Source organism: Tiliqua scincoides, chromosome 5 (genome assembly GCF_035046505.1).
Source record: "Tiliqua scincoides isolate rTilSci1 chromosome 5, rTilSci1.hap2, whole genome shotgun sequence".
Lineage (NCBI taxonomy): Eukaryota > Metazoa > Chordata > Lepidosauria > Squamata > Scincidae > Tiliqua > Tiliqua scincoides.
Window position 1 is genome coordinate 2,432,440 of NC_089825.1, and position 25,908 is coordinate 2,458,347.

A 25,908-nucleotide genomic window follows, 5' to 3' on the forward strand; every position below is an offset into this window, starting at 1 on the left:
CCTTCCCGTGATGCCTTATTGACATTTGCTGGTTGATCTTCTGTAGCCCCAGAGCTCACTGCTCCAAAGCTCCCAAAGCTGTGGTTGTCATCTTAAATTTAGTGGGATAACTGTGCAGCTAATGGGCAGGGCAAAGCCGCAGCAGCAAACTAGTAAGGGTGTGAAGAACTTGGCCTTTTGTGGAATCAAGCAAGCCCTTGTCCCTCCAGCTCAGATATCTACACTGACAATCAGCAGATCTCCAAGAACTCGAGCAGAGAGCTTTCCTAGTATTTGATGCCTGGTCCTTGTGACTAGAGATGGAATCATAGAGTTGGAAGGGGCCTAATAGGTCATCTAGTCCAACCCCCTGCCTGTAGCAGGAAGTCCTCCTAGAGCATCTCCAACAGATGCTTGTCTGGCCTGTGCTTGAAGATCTCCAGTGAGGGAGAGTCCACCACCTCTCTCGGCAATCTGTCCTTCTTCTTTTGCAGTTTGTACCCACTGGATCTAGTTCTACTTTCAGAGACAGAGATCTTGAGCCTTTCTCCATGCAAGGCATGCTATCTAGCACTGAGCTACAGCCCCTGAACTCGGGGCTAAGGGGGAATGCAAGCAAGTGTTGGCCATGCCATCTCAGCCTGCTTGTTTGGGCCACGTTTCCCTCATACAAGCTGCCAGACCTCTGTGTTCCACAGGTTTCCAGCCAGATGATAGACATGAGTGTATTGATGGCATCGCAGATCCTCATGGAACAGGTGGCCTCTGAAGGAAACAACCTTCTGCTGCACTTCCTGTACCAGTACCTGCTGTTCGACTTCCGCATCTGGAGCAACAGTGACTTTGCTGTCCGATTGGGTGAGCATAGACTAGTCCTGGTCAGATCACTGCAGGGATCCACCAGGTCACTGAACCGACTCTCTCCAAGCTGAGAGAGAAACTGAAAGCAGGTGGCCCCCCAGCAGCAGCAAAAGGAGGACGAAACCATTCACAAGATGCAGGTTGATGTGAGCGGCTTTGGGAGAGGATGAACTTTATATTTGAGGTCTCTCAAATGAGCCAGGCTGTCCTCTCTCTCTCCCTCCCCCACCCCACTCCCTCTCTTACAGGGCATATCCAGTACCTGTCAAACATAATTAAAGATCACAAACAAAGAATCCGCAAGAAGTATGGTGTTCAGTACCTTCTTGACTCTATCCGGACATATTATGGGTGAGTCAAGTCTTCTCTTCCCCAACTTGAAATGAAGGCACTGTGCAGGTGATTTTTGTAATGTCCACGTTGTGCTACTAGCTGTGACTTGGATCACAACCATCTGAGCCACGGGTGGCCTTGGAGAAATCCAATGTGTGTTACCTCCTAACATGGGGTTATTTTGTTTGGGGCAATAGTGCCACAGGTTTTGGAGGGGCATTTAAGAAACCAGATCTGTCCTAGGGCAGAGGATGCAGAGTTTACACAGACTCTCCTGCAAATGTTGATGACTCTCCATCATACTGTTGATGACTCTGTGACTAGGCCCTCCACATCCCTGAAATGTAGATTTAGAATATTAAGGCTGGGTTGGGACAGTGGCCATGTCACTAGCTGCCTGGGCACCTAAGCCCTGTCTGCTGTTTTCTGATGTTTGGAGTTTGGTGCTGGTTGTTGGAACCTCTGTGGAGCCCATGTTGGAAAACGGGGGCTGATCTAGTGTGGTGGCCAAGAGGCAGAGCTGCAAATTAGGACTTGCAAGTTCAAATTTTGCTTCTGCTCTGGGTGGCCACTGCAACTTAGGGTGACAATACTAACTTACCTTACATTGTAGGTGTAAGGATAACATCGAGGTGACACTCATGAAGTGCTTTACACACTTGGAAAGTGCAGCCAAAATGCGAAGTGGTGGTGTTGCTGAGTGAAGCAGTAGAAACCATCCCATAACCTTTCCCACTAGCACAGTGCCCATATTTGTGTGACCTCACATCTAGCCCTGTTTTCAGGGTCATATGAACCACACTGTTGGTCTCTGAATGTCAGTGTTACTTACCATTGGCAGGGATGGCGGGCCTTTTGTCTAATCCAGCAAGACATGTCCTACCTGTGATGCTTTTCTCTCCTCAGAATGTATAAGGAGAAGCCAGTAGCAACAGATGACATCAAGACAGTGCAAACATCCCTCTTCAGCCTGATAAAGGACTTCTTCTGTAGAAACTTCTCCCCGGAGGAGATGCAAAGCACCCTGAGCTATCTGGCTGCTGTGAATGATGAGCAGCAGGTAGGGAATGAGAAGCACAAGCAGCAGCCTGTTTGGGGCAGAGAATTTCCTAGGTTTTCCTGGGTGGAGGGGTGAGGATTTGAGAGTTCAGTGGCAGTAACAAAAGCAAACCGTGTTTTACTTCCAGTTTTCCTTGATGCACGTTTTCAGGAATCCAGAGTGCAGGACTCTGGAGCAAAGCCTCTGGTCTGTGTGCTGGTAGATCCAAAAGTTGGGTATCTTTCCGTCAGAAGGCTTCTCCTGATTCACCTAGTAGCCTACCTACTGGGGGGTGGGTGGGTAGGGTTTTTGTATGTGTGATTTTATGCCTGACTCTGAAATGTGCTTGTGAGAATCCAGTACACATTCTTGGAAGCTCTAAGATGCTGTTTATTATTGCAGATTTCTATAATGATCAGCACTTCTGGGGCATTATTGTTAGTCTCTTTTCCTCCACATTCATGGTTCAGTTCCCCTTCTCTCATCCTCCCAGGAGTGGGTGGAAAACAAAAACAAGCACTGCGATGTTTGTGCACATTCACATTTCTCCGCAGTGATTAAAAACACTGTGCTTGTATTGCCTTGGGCTGTTTTGGTGGGTTTATGTAGGCTGGCATGAAACATACAGAAAATATGCCAAACAGCAATAGTTGGGATGAGGGAGGAATGGGGGCGGGTGTCTTTGCAGACATCCCCATCAAGTTCAATTCTCTGAAGCTGGAATTGGTGTATCGGGTTCAGTTATACCCTGGGCTTGCCTGTACTTTATGCAGCCAGAGAATAAATCCTCAAAAGTGCTAGGGAGAATTTGCATGTAAAGCAGAACTGATTCTGAGTTGATGCTGGGTGAGATTTGGCCCTGCCTAGTGCCACGCTGGCAAGCTTCTAAAAGACATGACTACAAATGGAGTCAAGATTTAGAGACCAGCAGGCCACTTTCCAAAGCAGTTCTTGTTATATGTCTTGCAGGTGTGCGGGATACTGGAGGTGATCCATGGCCTGCAGAAGAGCTCCCCTTCCCAGGAGCAACTTTACACTTTCTTATTTGAGCCCGGAAATGTGGAGATCCTGTTCTCATTGCTTATTCAGAGGAAGTTCTCAGATGACGTACGCGAGAGAATTTTCAAGGTAAGGGAACTCTGGGGTTTCCCCCACCCGTGTTTCTAGTCTCCCTTGCTGTGCTCTGCTAGGTGGGTCCTGAGAACTGTACCTGATTCACCCAGCATCATCACTATAAAATGGGAGTTGATTCAAGCAGCCGTTCTACGAGAGTTCATATGCCTGTGGCCCACAATCATGGCTCCTAAGCACCCCTTGGAGTCCTAAACACAAATGTGTCCTGTTTGGCAGGCAAGGCAGACGAAAAAGGTGAAATCTGCTCAGACCCAGAGATGGGTCTTTTCAGTGTGACAGCCTGTCTTTGGACTGTCCACAGGGAGGTGTGACTGGCTCACTCTTTGCCCATCTTTCAATGGAGGTAAAAAACTGTTTATTGCATAACATTTTTTAAAATTACATGCTTTTAATCCACTGAACAGGGTTTGTGTTGCCACATTGCTACTTGTAATGTTGTGCTGCCATTTTTGAATCTCTGAATTTTTGGTGCTTTTTATTGTTTTTTATTTTATTTTATTGTTTAGATGCCTTGAGCTGGTATTTTTACAGAAAAGGCAGGATGCAAATGCTTAAAATGGAGACTAAATAAAAACGCCACTATGCAGTTCACATTAGGCTGCTTTCTAATGTTAGCCGTGTCAGTTTTGTGTTTGATAAATGAGGCCGTAAGGAAAGCTTTGAGCCTTAGGGGAGCAATTTTCATGCGCTTGCATCTTCACCCCATGCAGTCCAATATAAAATATCCATGAGATTGCCCTACTGATTAAGAATAGTAGAATAAGTACCCCTTAAGGCTGCAATTAGATATTGACACAGCCAATACGTGGTTCCTCTGAAAACAGCAACCTGAGACTCCACCGGAAATGTCAAATACTTGATATAGGATCGAAGCCCTCTGTTTCCTCTCCTCCGCCAAGTGGCAGCCAGTGCAATACAGCATGGCCATGGAAATACAAACACAGGGGCGCATTGTGCATTTTGTATTGCTAGATGTTAGGGAGGGGGGAAGACTCAGGGCTGCTGTTTTCAGCAACGGCAGCCAGGCAGCTTTCATCACTTCTGGGTAAAAGAAAAAATTTAAGTTGAGAGGAGTTTGTTCTTCATCACAATAAATAAAGGGAACCAGGTCTGATATTGTCTGCATTACCTTTGCTGCACACAGATCCTATACAAATTGCTGAAGTATGAGAAAGTGAATGAGCGGAGCAAACACCGTTTGAAGCTGAAGGACATTGGCTATCAGGGCTTCATCTCCTACCTGAATGACATCCCAGTCTCCATGCTTCTGTCCCGGTGCCTCTTGGAGCAAGTGCTTGGGTCAGGTAAGGGATCAGCACATGACAACGGCTGATTTTGCCTATTTTTGTTTGTTTTATATCCCAGTGTCAACTGTTGGGTCCCCAAAGCAGCTTACAAAATTTCCAAATACAGTTTTAATTCGCAGGAGCAGGGCACTCTCTCATGTGATTCTTCCTTAGCCAGACCAAGGCTAGTCTAATGTGATCTACTCAGACTAGCAACAAATCTATGGTTGGTTGGTTGGCAACCTTCAGTCTCGAAAGACTATGGTATAAGCCTACAGGACCCGGTATTCCCAGGCGGTCTCCCATCCAAGTACTAACCAGGCCTGACCCTGCTTAGCTTCCGAGATCAGACAAGATCGCAGGGTGCAGGGTAACAGTCAACAAATCTATGAAGCTTCTGAACTGGAGGTACTGCCTGGAATTGAACCTCGACCTTCCTTGTTCACTGTAGGCCCTCTCCAGTTGCCTTGTCAGATCATTAGTTTGTCTTATCCAGATTTGTCTAGTGAAAGGTGGTTCTCCAAGACCTCAGGCAGGAGATGGCTCACAGCTCTGCTCCCTGAGCTGCTTCTAGCTGATGATGTCTCGGGCCTTACCTTCTACATGCAAAACATTACTAGTGAGCTGTTGATTGACACAACAAAGGTCATGCACAGTGCATCCATTTACTAGGTTGCTTCAACAAACAGCAAGATAGTCGTATACATTGGTTCCAAAGCCACATACTGGCCAGAACTGGCACATTTTTCTGGGCTGGCTGGCTTCTGGAGATAATACAAGGCAAGTTACTGTTTCTGTGCCCCCAAACCACCCCACCTTGTGGGTCAGTAGCTGCTTCTGCCTGGTTGTACTTTAGCTGCTTAACAGAAAACTTGTGTTGTGGTGGGACTGGAAAAACCTGCCATTCTGGTTCCACATGGCTGTCTTGTTTGAGAGGTTGTCTGTGGAGCACAAGTATCCACACTGCTTGTGTTCAGCAGTTGTAGCAGAGGGGGAGAAATGTCATAATTTCCTGAAGAGAGTATATTCACTGAGTAACTATGTTCACACTTGAGATGAGAGTGGAAGTCAATACTCATTAACCCCCTTCCCTCTTTAGGGGTAAGCATGAGTATGAACTCACCTTCAGCGTAGGGCTGTCCAATTCATGCAGGTAGTACATGGTGGCATGTGTAGAACACATTGTGTGCCTGAACAGGACTGTATATGCTTGTGCATATGCAAGTATGTTCCTCCTATGCAATTTTTCTGCCCCAAAAGTGCGTATTTATGGATGCATACACCATGAAGAGAAGCAGTGGCTCGTCACAGAATATGTGCTACATATATGATGGGACCATATGTCTGCGCACCTGGGTCCTGTGTGAACCAGCCCTTGCATTAATTCTGCACTACTTTCAGCCACACTAGACGCTGTGCCAGAACCACCTTTCAGAGCGCGATACCATAGTCTTTCAAGACTGAAGGTTGCCAATACAATACATACTTCCTCATGCCAGAGAAAGTACAAATCGATGGTAAGGCCACACCTGGAGTTTTGCGTCCAGTTCTGGTCTGGTCCAGTTCTAGAAAAGAGGCACCTGAGGGGGGACATGATTGAGACATACAGAATCATGCAGGGGATGGACAGAGTGGATAGAGAGACGCTGTTTTCCCTCTCACATAACACCAGAACCAGGGGACATCCATGAAAGTTGAGTGTTGGGAGAGTTAGGACAGACTGAATAAAATATTTCTTTATCCAGCATGTGATTAGTCTGTGGAACTCTTTGCCATAGGAAGTAGTGATGGCATCTTGCCTGGATGCCTTTAAGAGGGGATTGGACACATTTTTGGAGGAAAATTTGGAGGTTGCGTCTTATTGTCTTGTGTGCTCCCTGGGACATTTGGTGGGCCACTGTGAGATACAGGAAGCTGGACTAGATGGGCCCCTGTCCTGATCCAGCAGGGCTCTTCTTATGTTCTTAAAGTATGAAAAATTATGAAAATTGTGCCCGAGATGCAAAACCGGGAATCTCAGTGCTTCCATTCGGTCTAACTTTGTTCTCTCTCTTGCTTTCTTCTCCCCAGACTCTCCAAATTACAAGGATTTGTTGGCTGTGGTTTACCTCTCTCACAGGGCTGATTTGACCGTCAGACTGGACATCTGCAGGAAGGTGAATAGGAACTTTGGGCAGAAACTTGTAGCTCCGAGATGGTTCAGTTAAGTTGAGTGAAGTAGCCACTTCCCACTGAAGCATACAAAACTGACTTTATCTGTTTAACGTGGTATTATCTACTCTAACTGACAGTATCATGATCTCAACCACCCCACTATTTCCCAGACCTGCTTCCCAAAATTTGTTGTTAAAAATGTCAGAGACCTTCTGCATGAAAAACGTATACTCCACCACTGAGATCTGATGTTCTTGGAGATCATGCAGGAGGGTTGTGGATAATATTCCCCCCCCCCCCACACACACACACCTATAAATACTGTAATTCTCACCTGCCTCCAATCCCAACAGATTTGTGGCCTGTTTCTATAAATTGCCCACCATAAGAGGAAGGCACAATGGCTGTTCCTAGCAGGTCCCATCTTGTATTGTCTTTCATCAAGCTAATCATTTGCTACTGCAGGCTGGTCACTGATGCCTTACTGCTTTTCTTTCTCTTTCCAGCTCTTCCACCTGATCTACTCCCAACATGACCTGGTGAAGCAGCTGGCCAAGCTCGCGGGCTGGCAGGACACTCTCACCAAGCTCTATGTCAAGGAGTCCTACGAGTCTCGCCAACACAGCTTGTCAGGCTCTGCCAACAATGGAGGCTGCCTTGACCTCTTGAAGATCTCTGATCAGTCAGGTGCAGAAGTGGGGAAGGAGTCCATTGACTCAGTAAACCCCTCTGCTACTGACCTCCAGGACCTGGATGTCTTCCTTCCGCTGGGCTATGAGACCCCAGACCAAGACCTTTCTGAGGGATTTTCAGATCACTCCATATCTCCCACAAACCAAAAGAGCAAGTCCTTCCACCCTTATGGCTTCAAGTCATTTGACTCCTTAGACCTGGCCAGCCATTCCTCCTCTTCCAACATCGTTGATTTTTCTGGGCAGGCGGAGGCCCAGGCTGGTGACACCTTCCAGGCAGACAGGACCTACCACCCCCTCTCTCCTTTCTCCATGTCACCCTTCGATCTTGGTTTGGATTTGGGTAGTACAACCTCTGTGACCACAGCAGAGAGTGGAAACCAGACACCAGTGAGCCTGCCAGGAACCCCATCCCCTCTTGAGAACTTCAAGCCTTTCCCAGGGACACGGGTTAGAAAAAGCTCAAGCCTCTCCAATGTGTTGGATGAAACCAGCAATCAAGAGACTCTGCCCAGTGACAGCATCTCTAATGCAAGCAATCCTCAGGTGAGCTTTGTCTTCTTTTTCCTTAGCTTGCTGTGGGCAGAGAAAGCCATTCAGCTTAGCCAAAGTACAAAGCCCAGAGTGTCTCACTCGAGTGGTGGGGCACACACTTTATATGTCAAAAGTCACTGGCTTTGGCATTGCCTCTTAAGAGCCACTTCCAATCATGGTAGACAATAAAGAGGCTAAATGGAGCAGTGGCCAAACTCTGTTTCATAAGTACTTCAGATGGCAACCACAGCTTGGTAAGATGAGATAGAAGAGAAATGCTTGAGTGTGGCGTGGAAAACCCTAACAGAAAAATATTCAGTGGTCTCTCGGGAGATTTCAGAAGCGAAAACCTTTTATTTGGCTGAGTAATCTACAAAATACTAAGTAGGATGTTGGACTATATCTTCACTTCTTATGTGTTGAAGGCATTTAATTTCAGCAGTGTCAGAGCATTTTATAGCCATATAAAGTTCGTGACACTTTATAGCATAAGCACTAAATCGTTTTCCTGCTCTGCTGTGCTTACAGCCTGCTAGTGGAGAGAAGACAAGTAAAAGCAGTCAGGGAAGACACAAGGTTGGAGAGGAATTGTCAGACAAAGGCAGTGACACCTGCTTAGGCTTTGTTATGGTGGCAGCTGGACAGGTTCAGACCCAGCTCTCTGGCCTCCTAGACCTTGAGGGGGCACCCCTGCATAATCTCATCCACCCCTATTTTTCTTTAAAATTCCTGAGTATGGCCAGAGCGCATCTCTCTGCCCCTCTCCTTGGGTTCCAAAGCTCCACTCTGATCTTCTGGGGCAGCAGTAGTGGAGACAGCAGCCACTGCCAGTGGAACTTCCAATGGAACCAATGCTTCTCCTCCCTTCTGCCTCGGGTCTTGCCCTCTGCAACATCAGCTTCCTTGCTTAGGCCATCCAGCCTTCCTGGCTCCTGCAGTTTAAGAGCAGCAGGTCAAACACAGCAAAAATGAAGTGAGGGGGAGGAGCCCCTTTTCCTTCCCTCCTTCCTTCCTTTTCACTGGTCTTCCCCTGCTGTTCTTTTTTTATAAAAAAAAACTCTGGGGGGGGAGGGTAGAGGTAATCTGGACAAGGTGGAGGAGTGCATAGTACAGGTGAACGGGGTGGGGATCAAGGAGCGCCCTGTCCTGCAAGTGACAAGGGACCCTGACTTGGAACTTGTGAGGCAGGCTGCCAATGAGGCTCTTTAAAGCAGGGGGCCAGAAGGTTAGTGGGAATGTACTGCAGGTGGCCAGGACTTGGAAACAAAGACCCAGAGGGCCTTAGCATCTCTCTTGGTTTCACCCTCCAGCAAACCCCAGAAGAAGAGCTCTGCAATCTGCTCACCAACATTATATTTTCTGTGACCTGGCGTGGGGTGGAAGGCTGGGATGATGCCGCCTGGAAAGAGCGGGGGCAGGTCTTCTCTGTCCTGACCAAGCTGGGCTCGGCCTGTGAGCTGGTTCACCCGCCAGATGAGATCAAGCGGAGGTAGGTAGGCCGGGCGGGTGGGTGGACAAAGCAGAAGGTCCTTGGGACAGGACGAAACAGCTTGGCTCTCTGTCCAGGGTTCTCCTGCGAGGGCCGTGGCCTGCCTTGTGTGTTGAGCAGAAAGGGCAGAAACTGTGGTTTGTGTCACAACAAATGCCAGTTTGTTCAGCTGAGGTGGGCTGGTGTTGGGAGGGCTCCAGGATTAATCGCTGGAGAAGAAAATGCCGTGAGGAGTCCCTAGCAAAGGAGGCAACTGGGGAAGAAAAGAGAAAGGAGGAGCTTACAGACCGAGTTTGCAGGTCTCTCCCACCCAGAAAGGTCTTTGTAGGGCCCTGCTAGCCAAGCCAAAGCCTCCCTTGGCTTGCAGGCGGGGCCCGGTCTTCTCAGCAGCAGCACCTGGACTTTGAATTGCTCTTCCCCTGGCAAGTCCCCTGCTGCTTCCTGACTTCCAGCTGCCTTTTAAAGGTGGCTTTTGACTGCTGAGGATTGGGGGGACTGGTTTCTGTGGTGCTGAGTCTTTATCCCGTCTCTAGCATTCCATGCTGAGCTTTTCATTGTACATTTAATCTTGTTCTGGTATTGCGATCAGCTGCTGTGAAGCCTTAGGATGAAAAAGCGGCATGTAAAACCTTAAAACAAAATTCCCCCTGCTGTGGGCCAGGGGCAATATCACAGCTCTGTTCTAATAAGGACAGGAATCCTAGATGGCAGGAGATGGCCGTTCTGGGGCCAGTGCAGACTGCAGGGGGCCAAGGAGTTGTGCCTGGAAATGGGGGGGGGGGGAGAGAGAAATGTGTCTAATGTGCCCTCTATACCTTGTTTCCTTAATCTTAATGGTTAAGCGCATGAGCCATGAGCACAGTGTGAGAAGCTGCCACCTGAACACTCTGTACAGGAGATGCTTAGAAGCCTGGTCCTGAACCCCCCTCTTCTGTCCCTCTTTCACTCCCAGCCTCCTGGAGATGATGATGGAGTCAGCATTGACGGACATCAAGGAAGCCACCTCCGCCATGCTGCCTAGCCTTGCCCAGAACGCACTCAAGCTGCTGCGGCTCCTTCAGGATTTCTTGTTCTCAGAGGGCCACAACAACCAAGCCTTATGGAGTGAGAAGGTGAGTTGTTTGTGGCTCCCTGTGCTGTCTGAAGCCATCTAATCAAAACAATCCTCTGGCTATATGCCATGGAGCCCTGACTGAGGTCACCACCGACTAGCTGCAATGCCTCACTGCTGAGGTTCAACCCACGGCACTTGCCTCCCCCGCTTGACTCCCTAGAGTGCCCCCTTAGTTCCAGATGTCATACTCCGTATGTAGCAACTGTTACGCTGCACATGCCCGATCTCGTCTGATCTCGGAAGCTCAGCAGGGTCAGGCCTGGTTAGTACTTGGATGGGAGACCACCTTGGAATACTGAGTGCTACTGTAGGCTTATACCATAGTCTTTCGAGACTGAAGGTTGCCAACCAACCAACCAACTCCGTATGCCTGCCCTCTCTGACATGGAAACCAGCCTTTGCACTATTTTTATGCATGTAGTTTTTATATTTGATCCTCCTTTCTATGAAAAATAATGGAAATAAATCAGTAGGATTCTGTGGGGATTTACCTGTTATATCCCCAAATGGTATATTGGAAAGGCAAAGCTTGAGTTTACTGGGAGGTTCTCATCCCTGACTGCAGCAAGGAGTCAGATGCTAGACTGCACCCTTGTGATAAAAAGAGCATTCTGGATATGCTCAGATACTCTAAGAATCCTGTTGGGCTCAGATAAGCATCCATATCAGTTTATTGGATTTGAGGGCTTGATTTCGAGCATTTATGAGCCTGACAAGTCGAGTGGAAGGATTTGAGGGATGGAATGTGATTCTTGTAACTTACCTTAGTGACTTTTGTTTGCCCTCTGGCTCTAGGTCTTCGAGGGTATCAACAGCCTCCTGGACAAGTTGGGCGTCTGGTACCATTTGGCAAATGGCACCTCTGACTTGAAGGAGATGGCGCAGATAGGCTTGCGTGTGCTGGTTGGGTATATCATGCTGGAGGATGCACAGGTAAACCACAAGAGCTCTTTCCCCACTCAGGGGTGGGTGTGTGTGTTTGTGTGTGTGTGTGAGTTCTTCATGCACTTTAGAGTTTGAAGTGTGCAGATGAAGGCAGACATAATTTGTTCAAGTGGCAGAATTTAGAGTTCCAGGTTAATCAAGAATTCTGTTCCCCTTCTGGCCCTACCCACACCTTCAGTGCAGGGAAAGTCCTCTCCGTTACTTGTTCAAATTCTGGTGCACTTCTGCGGCTCTTGTCTTTCACTGAACCCCATTCTCTTCTGTGTTCTCTCTGGCCAGTTGCAGTCCATGGCTTATGTGAAGCTGCACAGTCTTCTCCAGACAGCCTCCGTTCCCAAGAAGGAAGAAGCCTGTTACCTCCTGGGCAAACTAGACACCCCCCTTCGGCGCTCGCTGAACACCAAGTCGGATACTTTCTCCTGGCTGGTGCCCATCATTCGCACCTTGATGGATCAGTGCTATGGCACCTTGCAGCTGCAGCACTTCCTTCCTTCTCTGCCCCCCACTAATGGCAGTCCCACCTTCTATGAGGACTTCCAGGTGTTCTGCACTAGCCTAGAATGGAAGACATTCATTGAGAAGCATGTAAGTGGAAGAACATACAATCCCCAGGTGCCTGGTAGTATCGGAAGCACCTAGAAGGGCAACCAGATGGCCAGCTTGGCCAACCCAAAGCAGTCTTATTCACTCCACTCATTCACGCAAGCCCAGCCTGAGCACCTTTTCTCAGGCTTGGGAGGCATGTTGCAGATAGCATGTTGCATGTGCAGAGTGCACAGCAAGTGAATCAAATTACCCTTTACAGCAAGGAAAGCAGAAAACAAAGGAGGTCTGCAATCATCAGTGGAATGAACTGGGAGATTAGATGGCCAATCCTGTGATGTGATAACATGCTAGAGCGCTGTGTTCATGTTCCTGGCCTGTATGCATTGAATTGCCTCTTGGAACACTTGTGTGATGCCAGATCCCTCCTTGAAATCCATCTTTGCTGTGAGGCTTTTGGCACAGTCTCCTATTTTCCCCATAGCCTGTGGTAACCAACAATGAATGTTATTCTTCCTCCTTTTTACCATAACCTCCATCTCCTCCCCCTTTCCCTGTGTCTACTTTTAGACTGTAAGTCTCTCAGGGCAGGGGCCTAACTTCCTGATCTTTGTAAAGCACAGCGTATGTTGATGGTGCTGCTGTAATTAAAAAAAACTTTCTTCTCTTCTGCCAGCTTCCCTTAAGTTGGAGTACTAGTTCAGTGCAAAATCCTGTCCAGTTTTCCAGCACCTGTGCAGCTGGCCAATGGGACATCCTGAGGTGAGGGAGCAATCATGGAGGCCTCTACAAGTAAGGGAACATTTGTTCCCTTTCCTCAAGGCTGCATTATTATTATTATTATTATTATTATTATTATTATTATTATTATTATTATTATTATTATTATTATTATTATTATTAACAGTATTTATATACTGCTTTTCAACTAAAAATTTACAAAGCGGTTTACAGAGAAAAATCAAATAACTAAATGGCTCCCTGTCCCAAAAGGGCTCACAATCTAAAAAGATGCAAATGAATACCAGCAGACAGCCACTAGAACAGACAGTGCTGGGGTGAGGTGGGCCAGTTACTGGCTGCACCAGCACTGGAAAATTGGATAGGATTGGGCCCTTAGATCGCCCAAGGCCACTCATGCACTTTGAACGCAAAGTTCTTTGACACTAATTTACAAGGCATGGCTACCCCACAAGAAGTCCAGGAATGATAGCTGAGGGTGCCAAGAAATTCCTTGCTCTTTTTGTAAAACGGATGTTTTCAGAATTCCTTGGCTGGAAGTCATTGCAGGTAAGCAGGCTTGAAAGTGGCCTCAAGCTAGGGAGGAGGCCAGCTCCCAAGCCTGTTTGTGACACATTTTGTGTGTGCGTGCACATGCTCACATGCTGCACACACTGGTACAACCTTGCAGTGATTTCCCTGTAACCGGGTCCCCCTTCCTCACCAGGTGCAGCCTACTATGGCTCAGTTTGAAATAGACACGTTTGCAAAGAGCCATGATCACATGTCGAACTTCTGGAACTCCTGCTTTGATGCCCTGATGAGCAGTTCTCAGAGGAGGGAGAAGGAGAGAGCAGAGAGCAGGAGGAAGTTCCAGGTAGGAAGCAGCAAGATTGGGGTGGTTCTGCCACAGGCCTTTACACACCAAATGCTGTTATAAATGATTATGTCCTGTTCAGTACAATCCAACAACTGTTGCAGCATCCTGAGAGCAACTGTGGTCTTCTTAAAGAGCAAGTTTCTAACCCTTGGGGTGATTCAGATCAGGCTGCAAGCATTCAGCAGCATCTATGCAAGGTTCCAGTGTTTGCAAGCAAGACTCCCTTGTCTTGCTTTCTGTTGCTACCCAACAGAGCCCCTTTAGGCTATCCTCTCTCTGTGTTGCACCTTTTTGCCTCATTTTCCTCCCTTTCCCCGCCCCTTTTGGTTTCCTCCTTTGCTAGGAGCTCATCTCGGAACCAGTAATGAAGCGGGCCAAGTGTGAGAACATCCGGCACACAAATATGCTGAAGCAAGTCAACAACCACCACAACACCGTCTTGAAACACTGGAAGGCACTGAGGCGCCTGCTCACCTCCCAGCGCTCTGCTTGGGCTGACCGGTATGGGCAAAATCCATCTTGGCAGATAGGAGAGAGATGGCCTTAGAGAGCCATGCTGTAGAGAACAACCATTAAGCACACAGGGTCCCTCCAATATGTAACTAGCTAGAAAAAAAACAAGCCCTGTCTTCATCTGCTCCTAAAAATGGTCTGTGCTGGCTTCCAGGGATTTGGGAAGTGGCTTGCCCTGCCGGGGTTCTGCCCTGACCAGAGTGCCTACACGCCTCAAGATGTTGCCTCTGATAGCTACAAAGCTGACAGTGGCAGCTGGGAAAACGCTTCTAAAACGGAAGCTCTGGTGGTACTGGTGTCCAGCACTATTTTTAGTGCTCATTTTCTTTGACAGACGTGTTCTGCTCTAAAACTTGATGAGGGCAGCAGGAGTCAGGTTTGGCAGTTCACATTTTCTTAGCAGGCAGAACATCCAAGGTTCAACCATGGCACCTCTGCCCCATTGGTGTCCCCAGACACTGCAGTCATTGTCAGGGGCTCTCCTTTGGGTGCTCTTGCCCCCCCCCCCACGAGGCAAGTGGAAATTGGAGGAGGAGGCTGCCTCAGCCTTCAGAACACTCTCTCCAGGGAGGCTCACCTGGCGTCTAGCTTGGCTTGTCTTACTATCCTTGGTCCTGGGTGTTAAGCAGGAACAGTTTAATCTGCTGTGCTTTTGTTTTGTATTTCTTGAATTCTCTGAACTATGCTTTTGTGTTGCAAGGCAGGATATAAATTTGTGTTTAAAAAAATCAGCCAATCTTTGATGAAAAATTGATTGGGTGGCAAGTGATGAGAGAGACCACTTATTCTGAAACCCTGGAGAGCTACTGTTGGCATAGATCAGGTGTGCCCAAACGCCGGCCCTGGGGACACTTGCGGCCCTCCAGGGCTCCCAGTCCAGCCCGCGGGGAGCCCCCAGTCTCCAGTGAGCCTCTGGCCCTCCGGAGACTTGCTGGAGGCCATGCTAGCCCGACACAGCTGCTCTCTGCTTGGGGGTGACTGTTCGACCGCTTGCATGAGCTGTGGGATGAGGGTTCCCTCCACCCCTTGCTGTTCCATATCTGTGATGCAGCAGCGGCAGCGAAGGAAAGGTCAGCCTTGCTTTGTGCAAGGCCTTTATAGGCCTTGAGCTACTGCAAGACCTTCATTCATTCATATAAGCTCCATCTCTAATATATTCATTTATGTAAATTTATTCAAATTTGAAATGTAAATTAATTCTTTTTTTTCCTGGCCCCCGACACAGTGTCAGAGAGATGATGTGGCCCTCCTGCCAAAATGTTTGGACACCCCTGGCATAGACAATGCTGGACTAAAAGTACAATCTTAGGGATGTTTACTCAGGAGTAAGTCCCACTATATTGAATGGGATTTACTCCCAAGTAAGTGTGCAGTCTAGTGGACAATGATCTGGCTTGGTATGAGACTGTTTTGTACAGTGGCTTTGTATGAGTGACACTGGAGCCTTCTTCTCCTTAATGCCAGGTGTTTAGGAGGGGGAATGATCCCACTAAAAACTCCCCTCTCTTTTCAGGAATCCTCCAGAGACACACTGGAAGTTATCAGGTGCAGAGACTTACTCTCGAATGAGACTCCGGCTGGTGCCCAATTACAACTTTGACTGCCACGCAGAGGCAAGCGCTCTTCGTGACAATTTGGGTAAGGGTGAGAGCAATGAGTGGCTTTGGCCAATTGGCTTTGACAATTTGGGTTGCTGTGGGAACAATGAGTGGCTTTGGCCAGGAGAGCACTGAGCCTTCAAGGAAGGGACAGACAATTTCTTCAGGCAGCGTGATCAGTTTGCCACATCTTGGCCACTGTTCCTTCCCAAGATACTCTTTGAAGCAGTGACCATTTCAGTCCTATGCTGGTACTGACATTGCTCAGTTCCAGAGCAGGCATGTAAGTAAGTAGCATGTTTGTAAATAGCATGTCTGTGTAGAGTCTGATTCTGCAGGTGCTGTCTTCCAAAGTCCATGGGAATGTTTTTTCCTTTAAAAACGGAATCCATGGGGGGGATGCAGTTCATATTGGGACTACAGCAGAGACAAGGTGTGACAGCATCCTGCCCCAGTCCTCTTCTGGATCTCATCCATTTACAAAAGAAAATAACCTTCATGTGGTTGCAGTGAGAGCTGAGTGTGAGTTCTCCATGTGATTCAGAGCCTTGCTTTGAGTTCAGACAATGCAGGTGCAGTTGTGAGTTAATCGTGTTCTGGCCCCAGTTTCTGCCATGGATTTGGGGAATGAGTAGAGTACTGACTTGAGACTAGCAAGACCTGAGTTTGTCTCTGGAGTCCCTTGGGTGATCTTGGTACCAAGTGCTCATTTGTTACTCCGATCTCTTTTCTCTACACTCAGTGTGGTTGGAAGAATCGAATCAGTGATGAATGTTCTGTGCTTTGCCTTGAATAAAGGATACTCAGCAATACAATTTCCACTTTTGCAAAAATGAAATATAGTTGTAGTTATTGACAGTAACTGTTATAGTGGTATCTCTTGATCAGGCAGTATTGGGAAATTGAACTTAGAGCTCTAATCAGCAACTGGTTTTGCTGAGTACTGTTTGAGTACTGTTTGGAGGTTGGGGCACGAAAACGTCACAGCAAGAGGGCCTTGCAGTGAGCCCCTGGGCCACCCCTCCCCGTGTGCACAGACTTTCTGTTGCCAGGTTGGAACTTGGACCGGGCTGGGAAATGGCATCCTTCTATGGGATAAGATTGGTTCAGTGGTTGTAAGTTGCTAATCTCTGTCCTGAGTTCAGAGAACAAGAGCAAGTAAGAATCTATAGCTCTTGACCTCAATGTCTTGGAATCGAAACAAAGTGACTGGTGACATTCCTAGCAACTCATAGCCTACATGATGGGATCTGATAGCTCATCTTGTGACACTTCCTTGTTTTCCAAGGAAACAAGTTTCCCATTAAGTAAGGTAATTGGCTGCTTCAATACAGCCTGCCTGTACCCGGAACTAGCAAGATGAGACTCTCGAACCCTTTCCCTTCCAGGTGCTGACTATTTGCACAACCCAGCAGAGTCCCTCCCCTTAGCAGTTGCCAAGGAGGCGAAGGTCAGTGAAATGCAGGATGACCAGTTGGCAGAAGAAGATCTCTTGTTCCTGGGCAATCAGTGAGTTCTTCCTGACCACTTCTTGGTGCACTTCCACAGGGAGGAGATTCACTTGGCAGGGGTTCAGATATCTTAAACCAGAAAACTGGATGTTTAGGAGGATGGAGGAGCCACTGATCAGCTCTACTCCAAGGAATGCCCATTAAACCTTCCACTTCTTCTAGGGTGGAGCCCAAAGAACAAAGTCAGCGAGAGAAGCTGGTGATTTCAGAGGACTGTGAACTGATCACCATTGTGGCTGTGATCCCAGGGCGCCTGGAAGTCACCACCCAGCACATCTATTTTTATGATGGCAGCAGTGAGAAGGAGGAGACTGAGGAAGGTAAAGTCATGTTGGAGGAAATTAAAAATAGTTTCATCTTTGGGGGGGGAAGCAGAGTAGCTTAAGCAGCAGACCCCCTTTGGGTATCACCCAAGGGAACCTCCCTCACCCAGCTGACTGCTAATCAATAAAAAAAAAGACAAAGAGACAATGGCTTGTTAAAGTTGCAAAAAGGAAGTTGTTTACTTACAGTTCCATTGAGTGTATATTTACAGCATCTGATTAGGATCAGAGGTTCAGCTAACACTTAGAGATAGCAAGGCCCTGGAGCTGCCTCGCCCTGCATGCCTTGTGCTCAAGATGGGCTGGGCATCAGAGCCCTGGTGTGCCCATCTTAACAAGTTGGTCAGAGGACAAGAGGAAGTGCTCAGAGGAGAAGGGAAGGATCAAGGGTTAGGGCCACACCCCAAAAGGATCACAGAGAGAATGGGTAGAAAGGTCAGAGTCACTGGGTCATAGCTTGACCCCTTCTGGACAGCATCCTGCCCCCTCTGGACAGCAGACGGAGTTGCATCAACTCCAACAAGTCAGAGGCAGCCCTTTTCTCAGAATGCACTGCAGCTAAAGCCATTCTTAGGTTAAGGAGGGTTTAGAATCACTTTTTGTTGAAAAGCAGTATGAAGTCTTACTAATAAGAATAAACTGTGGTTTCATCGCCTTCTGCCATGTAAGTGGGGCAGCAGGACCTGGTTCTGTTTCTGTGTGTGCAAGGAACAGAGGCAGTGTCATTTCCAATCAGCCCCTTTCTGGATGGCCCCTCAGAGAGGTTTGGCTTTTGTTGTCTGTTGCAGACTGTTCTTCCGTTAATGCGAGCCCCACGTCTTCTGGTGTTTCCGCATTACAGATTTTGTATGTATTCTGGCTTGAAATGCCCGAATGCATTCCAGATGAAGTGCTGAGTCTGAATTAATGAAAGCATGGGAAGGGGAAAGGTCCAGATCTGTGAGGCTGTCCTCTTCTTAAACTGGCTCTGTATGTGCAAGTGGCACTCCCTTCCTCTATGCCAGCCACCAAGATCTGGAGTGCCTGTGGCACAGTCCCTCAAAGAGAAAGAGGCATTGCCCCTTGAGTTCTGAACCCCAACTGCCACTGAACTACAGGCTGCTTGATGTCAAAGGCCACAGCTTAGTGAGAGAGAACCTGCTTTGCATGTGGGAGATCCCGTGTTCAGTTCTATTACACCTTCACTTAAAAGGATCTTGGGTGGCAGGGAGGGAAGAATCCCTGGAATGAATTTTTGGAGAGCCACATCCAGTCAGACTTGACATTATATACTTGGCTCAGTGGCCTTAGGTCTAAGGTCACTTCATCTATATGTGCCTTACAAATGTTGGTTAGTTTGTTCTTGAGAGAATAAGAGCTGTGCCATCTTTCCCCCCCTCTCCAGGAATTGGTTATGATTTCAAGCGCCCCCTCTCTCAGCTCCGGGAGCTACACCTCCGCCGCTACAACCTGCGTAGATCTGCTCTGGAATTCTTCTTCATTGACCAGGCCAATTACTTCCTCAATTTCAGGAAAAAGGTGATGGCCACCAGATCCTGCCAGGTCCTCCTCCTCCTGTATCTTTTGGACTTGTAACAGACTGTATATAATGCATTTGTGACCATGCAGCATTTTCAGAACACGTTGACCGAAGCCACCTTGAGACATGGATGATTTCCTAATTTCATGGTGTTGTTTTGCACCTGCAGGTTCGGAACAAGGTTTATTCTTCCATTCTCGGCCTACATCCACCAAATCAGATCTATTTTGGTAGCCGGTCACCACAGGAGCTGCTGAAGGCCTCGGGGTTGACTCAGGTGCTTGATTTTTTTTTCCGAGGGCAACTAAGGCCCAAATCCTAACCCACTTTCCAGCACTGGCATAGCTGTGCCTATGGGACGTATGCTGCATCCTGCAGTTGTGTGGCACTCATGGAAGCCTCCTCAAGACAAGGGAATGTTTGTTCCCTTATCTCGGAGATGCATTGCCCTTATGTCGGTGCTGGAAAGTGTATTAGGATTGCGCCCTAAATCTTTTATTCCCTGCCCTTCTCCCTCCCCATCCTTCAGTGTGAACACTTTTTCAATTTGGAAAAGCAGGAAGTAGTTGTCAACAGGGTACCATGATTGTGGCACTGGCAGACCCAAACTTGAATCCTTGTTGAGTCATGCAGTTTTGGGGAGAGCTTATTTAATATACTCCTGCCCTGCCCCAAGTCCTTGGCATAGGAAAGCAGTCTCAGTCTAGGCCAGGCTTCCCTTGTGCTGAGTCTAGTCACTTTCAGGTTTGAATCTGATGCAAGACTAAGGAGATGGAAACATTTCTAGTGGAATTTAGCATTCCTTTGACCACCCACAGGGTGCATTTTCCTTATTGCTGTCCCAGCAACCCCCTTCCCGAAGCTAAGAAGTGAGGGGGAGCAGCTTCTGGGTAAAAGAGTAGGATTTGTTTTGGGAGGAGTTTACTCCCAGCATGTTTCACTTTAAAAACTAGGCACTCAGGATTTTGTTTTGCTGTACCTCTGTGATTCTAATGGCTCAGGATTTCTTCAGGGCCCAATTCCCCTTGATGTCCTGCATGACCCAGACCACTTAGCAACACAGGCAATTATCACACTCCTTAATTTTGATCAAAAGTCCTCCCATGTCCCTTGGAGGCTATTACCTCCCCCATGTTTGTTTTTTTTAAGAATGACTCAATTAAGTGAATTCTCTTTCAGAAATGGGTTAACAGGGAGATCTCCAATTTTGAATACCTCATGCAGCTAAACACCATTGCAGGCCGCACATACAATGACCTTTCCCAATATCCTGTGGTAAGCATCTGAAACCAGAGGGCAGGGTGGGGAAAACTGTGAGCGTGAGCCACAGGTGTTGGTTAGACACACACTGGACCAACCGTGACACCATTTCTCTCTCTTTCTGTGAAGTTTCCATGGATCCTGCAAGATTATGTCTCAGAGACACTGGATCTCAGCAACCCTGCCGTGTTCCGGGATCTTTCCAAGCCCATTGGGGTAGCCAATGAGAGACATGCCAAGGACGTTAAGGAGAAGTGAGTGAAATGTTTTCTTGGAGGCAAACGCTTCCTTTCATGGGTTGGGTGCAGCAATGTACTCGGAGTTTGGATGCTGACTGTTTTTACCTTTCCGTCCTCCTCAGGTATGAGAGTTTCGAGGATCCCACAAACACGATTGACAAGTTTCATTATGGCACCCACTACTCTAATGCGGCAGGCGTCATGCACTACCTGATCCGCACAGAGCCATTTACTACCCTGCACATCCAGCTTCAGAGTGGAAGGTGAGCAGAAGCCAACAGGCTTGGGTAAGCACCTCTTGGCTCCAGTTCACGTTACACACAGCAGTGCCCTCACCTCAAGTTTTCTGGGCAATAACTCATTTCACTACCTATTTGGACACTTAAGATTGCACACAATCTTGACTATGTCCTGCTACCTTCCCCTCACCTTGTATTTTAAAAAGTACAGGTCAAGAAATGGTGACTGCCCCCTACCACATTCTCACAGCCTGGGAATTCAGGAAAGCAGGTCGCCCTCAGCGTTTGGTCATGCGGCAAGGCAGCTCCCCCCAGGGATGGGAGAGTCCTGCGCGGCTTGACTCAGGTTGAGTCACGAGTCTCTGCCCCCCCCACCTCAAAAACAACTCAAAAACAAGTCCTAATGGGGGAACTTTCCAGGTCACCCAGAGCTTTTTGGCAACTCTAACAGACAAGTCCCAAGTATTTCCGCTAAAAAAGCCAGTCATGGCTCAGCAGAAAAAAATGGAGCAGCTGTTGGGCTGTGTGTGTGTGCCAGAGTTCTCGTTAACCACTTTCCTGATATCCCCATCCCATCTGTAAACAAGGTGGGAGGGGGTAGGACGGACCGCATGAGAGTGGGGAAAGAAGTGGCAAGAGGGAAGAGAGTCGCACACAGCAACTGAGAGGCTTACCAGTATAACCCAATCCTTTGCAGCTCTACTCAGAAGTAGTCCCATGTGTGCCAGTTGTTCAGTGAGCTTCCTCCTCCCAAGTAACAATAGAGCCAAAAGGAGCCATGTGTTTGGAAGCATGATCGCTATGAACCGCCTCTCCCTCCCCGGGCTTCTCCAACCAAGTCTAAAGCAAAAAACCCCCTTGGGCTCCTCCTTCTGTCCTCCCTCATCGAAAGGAAAAAATTAGACCACCCATCCTTTGTTCAGTGACCATTGGTTCCTTCAGAGACAGAAAAGAGAGCACTCAGTGCAAAATAAAAACATTAACTCTTTCCTGGCTCCTGGTTGGAACTTCCCTGCTGCTCGCCCGGTCTGAATGATGGACCCACGAGGTCTTTCACACTGTGAAAAAGTAAGCAAGCACACCCAGACACAGACAGACTAGAGTCTGCGTGTGTGGGGACCAAAAGCCAAGTCAGTGTCCTCAGACTCAAGTCAGTGCCAGCGTCATCGACGCAGGTGACTGAAATGTACACGAGTCAACAAAAACACTTGTTTTTGTTACTTGGACTTGAGACACTTGACTCAAGTTCCCATCCCTGGCTCTCACCTCATCTGCAACCTATCATAAACGCCAAAAATTGTCTCACCATTTGACCAACTGCTGCTCAAGTCGTTGCAAGTCTGTCCCTTTTGAAGCTTCCAAGGGGTGACCCCATGATAAATGGCGACCTGTAGTTAAACTCTGGACCGGTCTTCAGAGTCCCTTCTGTGTACTTTGCTGACAGGTTTGACTGCTCTGACCGCCAGTTTCACTCTGTTCCTGCTGCCTGGCAAGCCCGCATGGAGAACCCTGTGGATGTGAAGGAGTTAATCCCAGAATTCTTCTACTTTACAGACTTCTTGGAAAACCAAAATGGTAAGAACATTTGTGCTGATTCAGGCAGATAGACCGTTGATCTTAGTGTTATATTGACCAACAGTGACCAGAAAGATGTTCACCTTCATAGAGTTCATAAGCAAGGCCCAACGGTGACAGCAGTCCTTGGCCATTTCCAGCGTCTGGGAGCTGGAAGCCCCCCTTTTCAAACATATTGGCCTTCAGTGGACACATCCCACATATCAGCATCCCATCCTCATTTTCTTTTTTTTTAGCAGTTAGTGAATTACAATTGTACCATCCTGCTTTTAGAATCGTTGTTTAGTTCTAGCCATGTGTTCGATGCTGTATAGAAGTGCTTGCAGACTGCGCCAGAAAAAAGTGCAAACATTCACAAAATCCAATGATTTGAGTGATGGGGGGAATGTGTTGTGATATCACAGGTGCCAACCAATAGACACCATCCAGATGCAGGTATTTCTCATTTAAGAACCAAAAAGTCACAGAATGGTTTTTTTTCAGAGTGCATTTTGGTCCAAGTGTGGTGAGAGTGTTTCCAAACAGACCCTTGTATGTTGCTGTGTCTATTTTGGTCTTAGATGGGCAAAACAGGGTTTGGGATCATGGATTGCCAATAAAAGATGTGGGGGCAGGGGGGAAGATGTGAAGCTGAGTTTCACTGGTTGATTGTGCATCATGTGAAGTGCTTGTGCTTGATTCTTCTGTCCAATTGTCTTTGGAGCTTCAGTGAGCAAAGGCTTGGCAGGGAAGTTGGGAGGAGAGGAAAGTTAGTATGGGCCTGATGCAATATGAGCCTGTGTCTTTTTCCCTCCAGGTTTTGATTTGGGCTGTCTTCAAATTTCAAATGAAAAGGTGGGTGACGTCGTCCTTCCCAAGTGGGCCCAATCCCCAGAAGATTTCATCCATAAGCACCGTAAAGCCCTAGTAAGAGGAACTACATAGCTATATGCTGGGAGGGGGGGTTGACTGTGCATCTTGTAAAGTTCTTGTGTGATTCTTCTGTCCAATCATCTTTGGAGGGAAGAGGGTGGCATATTTTATGAATTCCTTGTTGCTTTTTCCCCCCCAATAGTTTAACTAAGGGCTGTTTGCTTTTAATGAGTGATGCCCAATATTAACCGGAGAGGGGAAATTTTCATCAGTGTTGCTGAGGGCTAAGGGCATATTTGTGTGTCGATTCTGGTGTTTTGCTGCAATTAAGAGCAAAAGAAGGTCTTTGCCATGGCCTTTCCTTCTAACAGTCAGCAGTGGGTTTAGTTAAATTGCTTCTTAGCATTGCAGAAAGCCACATGTGGAGGTCTTAGTAATATACAGACTGACTTCAGTCAATCAATCAATCAATCAAAAAGTAGATGCTTTGAGCTTCAAAAACGTCACAGCAGGGCTGCCTGTCCTCTGATAGCATTGAGTCAAGCAACCCTCTCCTCCTCCTCTGCTGCTTCTCCAGGGCTTCCTGTGCCAGGCTTTGGAAACTCCATAGTTTGTAATGATATGACATTGCAAGTTAATTTCCCCTGCCTCTGAAAGCCAAGCATGTTCGCAAATGTACAAACTCTTGTCAAGAAACCAGCCTGCCAAGGTGTTTCTTCAAAGCCCAAACTGGAGGGGGAAGGAGTGCAGGCCCTGAGCCCAGCTTATATCCCTTCCTGCATTGTGTCCCTGGTAGGAGTCGGAGTATGTCTCTGCCCATCTCCATGAGTGGATTGACTTAATTTTTGGGTACAAGCAGAGGGGTCCAGCAGCTGTGGAGGCGCTGAATGTCTTCTATTACTGCACGTACGAAGGTAAGGCTGGATCCCAGTGGATGCTGTCAGGGCACTTGCTGGGCAATGCCTGTTCTGTGTCCCTTAACACGGTAGTTCTGGGCTTCTGCTTCCTAGCAAAAGTTTCCAGTTCTTGCAAGGAGAGTTGGCTCTTTCTTTCCTTGTCCAGTTTTCATATGCTGGATATAACTTGGGTTACGTACAACCCTCTTTGGAGAAGGATTTCATCTTCATTTACACAGGAGTGGGTAAAAATATTCATGAAAGCATAAATTAACCAATGAGTTGTTCTAATCTGCTTCTTGGCAAGCTCAAATTCCCTGAACAACCTGGAAGAACACTTTACAGAGATGGAGAAATGGCACTATACAGACTGTCAAACGAGTAAATAAAGTTAAAATTATGAGGCTGAAGAGCATGTCAGCCTCAGTGAGCAAAAAGCTGTCTGAACACAAAGCTCAGGCTTTGAGTGGATAGGGAGAAGCTCAGGCTGCTGCTGGGCGGGCCGTCCCTCCAACCCAGGAGAGCTGGTGATCTCAAGATGACCTTGACTCATGTTCAACTAGCTATACCTGTGACGGGCGCAGAGAAGGCAAGCTCACTATGGCTTCAAAGCTGTGATCTTGAATTGTGTCCAGAAGCAAATGAGCAGACTGCCTTACATTAGAATCACCTCATCTATCTGTGTAGCCTAGTACTGGCTGCACAGAGTGGCTGCTCTGTGCTTAGCAGGTTGTTAGTAGCCCCTGTAAAGGGGAAGGGTATCAAAAAGGAGGGTGCCATGATGTTGGGGGATGTTGGGGCAGGTTAGCTCTTTCCCAATGCAAATTTCCCTACTTGGAGCTGCTGTTAGCTACAAAGGTGAAAACGTACAGGCTACTTATATTTTGCCTCTGTGTTTTCCCACCTGCTAGTAGCTTGTGAGTCTTAATGCCTTTTTGATGCTTTTCTAAAACTTTCCCCAAGGTCAGAAAAAGGACAGAGATTCACCAGAGACTGCCTCTAGTAAATGTGAATTATTGGCGTGGGTGAGCATGGTCAGCAAGCACCAAAAGCAAGGCTGACTTGCTCTGAAGGTGCTGAATAAGCTGCAGACCTCAAAGGAGAGCTTCTGCTAAGCTGAGGTGTTCTCCCTTTTCTTTTAAGGGGCCGTCGATTTGGATGCCATTGCTGATGAAACACAAAGGAAGGCTTTGGAGGGCATCATTAGCAACTTTGGCCAGACCCCATGCCAGCTGCTGAAGGTAGGAGGAGTTGGCTAGACAAGCAAGATGTGTTTTGGCTTCCTCTTTGGGAAGCCTGCTTGGAAGGGCAGCAGTGCTGGCCTAAAATGCAGCTTGTAGACCGGGTGGTAGCAAGGAGGTTCTTTGCTAATACAGGACCATCAGCCTGTAGTTCTGGCCTTTGCCTGAGAATTCACCTCAGTCAGGTCCTTGCAGGAGAGATTGGCTTCCTTCTGGAAGGAAAAGTGGGCCATAAGCAAGACTGATGTCACAGGTCAGTCAGGTCAGGCACTAGCCAAGGGTTTACGTGGCAGGACTGACCTCTCATACTAGTGGCAGTGGTACCACCCAGTGCATCATCAGATACAGGACAGGACTATGCCCCAGGGTGGGCAAAGAATCCCTTAAAATAAAATGTAGATTTAGGCTCAAATTACACAGGAGGGGAGATTTAAGTGTT

The 25,908-nt window shown here is 47.7% G+C and overlaps 1 protein-coding gene across 1 annotated transcript in view; it reads left to right on the plus strand.

Annotated features, from left to right (window-relative positions):
- NBEAL2 (neurobeachin like 2) overlaps positions 1–25,908 on the plus strand; it is a 158,704-nt gene that overhangs the window by 118,855 nt on the left and 13,941 nt on the right. The window contains exons 21-45 of the mRNA XM_066631445.1: positions 678–837; positions 1,089–1,191; positions 2,080–2,233; positions 3,182–3,340; positions 4,491–4,650; positions 6,703–6,788; positions 7,293–8,024; positions 9,323–9,501; positions 10,454–10,613; positions 11,411–11,548; positions 11,840–12,145; positions 13,551–13,700; positions 14,047–14,204; positions 15,730–15,854; positions 17,203–17,323; positions 17,488–17,645; positions 19,033–19,166; positions 19,337–19,444; positions 20,347–20,442; positions 20,557–20,681; positions 20,789–20,929; positions 22,350–22,480; positions 23,277–23,386; positions 24,129–24,246; positions 25,372–25,469. Of these exons, the coding sequence (XP_066487542.1) occupies positions 678–837; positions 1,089–1,191; positions 2,080–2,233; positions 3,182–3,340; positions 4,491–4,650; positions 6,703–6,788; positions 7,293–8,024; positions 9,323–9,501; positions 10,454–10,613; positions 11,411–11,548; positions 11,840–12,145; positions 13,551–13,700; positions 14,047–14,204; positions 15,730–15,854; positions 17,203–17,323; positions 17,488–17,645; positions 19,033–19,166; positions 19,337–19,444; positions 20,347–20,442; positions 20,557–20,681; positions 20,789–20,929; positions 22,350–22,480; positions 23,277–23,386; positions 24,129–24,246; positions 25,372–25,469 (4,110 nt within the window). The remainder of the gene's footprint in view (positions 1–677; positions 838–1,088; positions 1,192–2,079; positions 2,234–3,181; positions 3,341–4,490; positions 4,651–6,702; positions 6,789–7,292; positions 8,025–9,322; positions 9,502–10,453; positions 10,614–11,410; positions 11,549–11,839; positions 12,146–13,550; positions 13,701–14,046; positions 14,205–15,729; positions 15,855–17,202; positions 17,324–17,487; positions 17,646–19,032; positions 19,167–19,336; positions 19,445–20,346; positions 20,443–20,556; positions 20,682–20,788; positions 20,930–22,349; positions 22,481–23,276; positions 23,387–24,128; positions 24,247–25,371; positions 25,470–25,908) is intronic.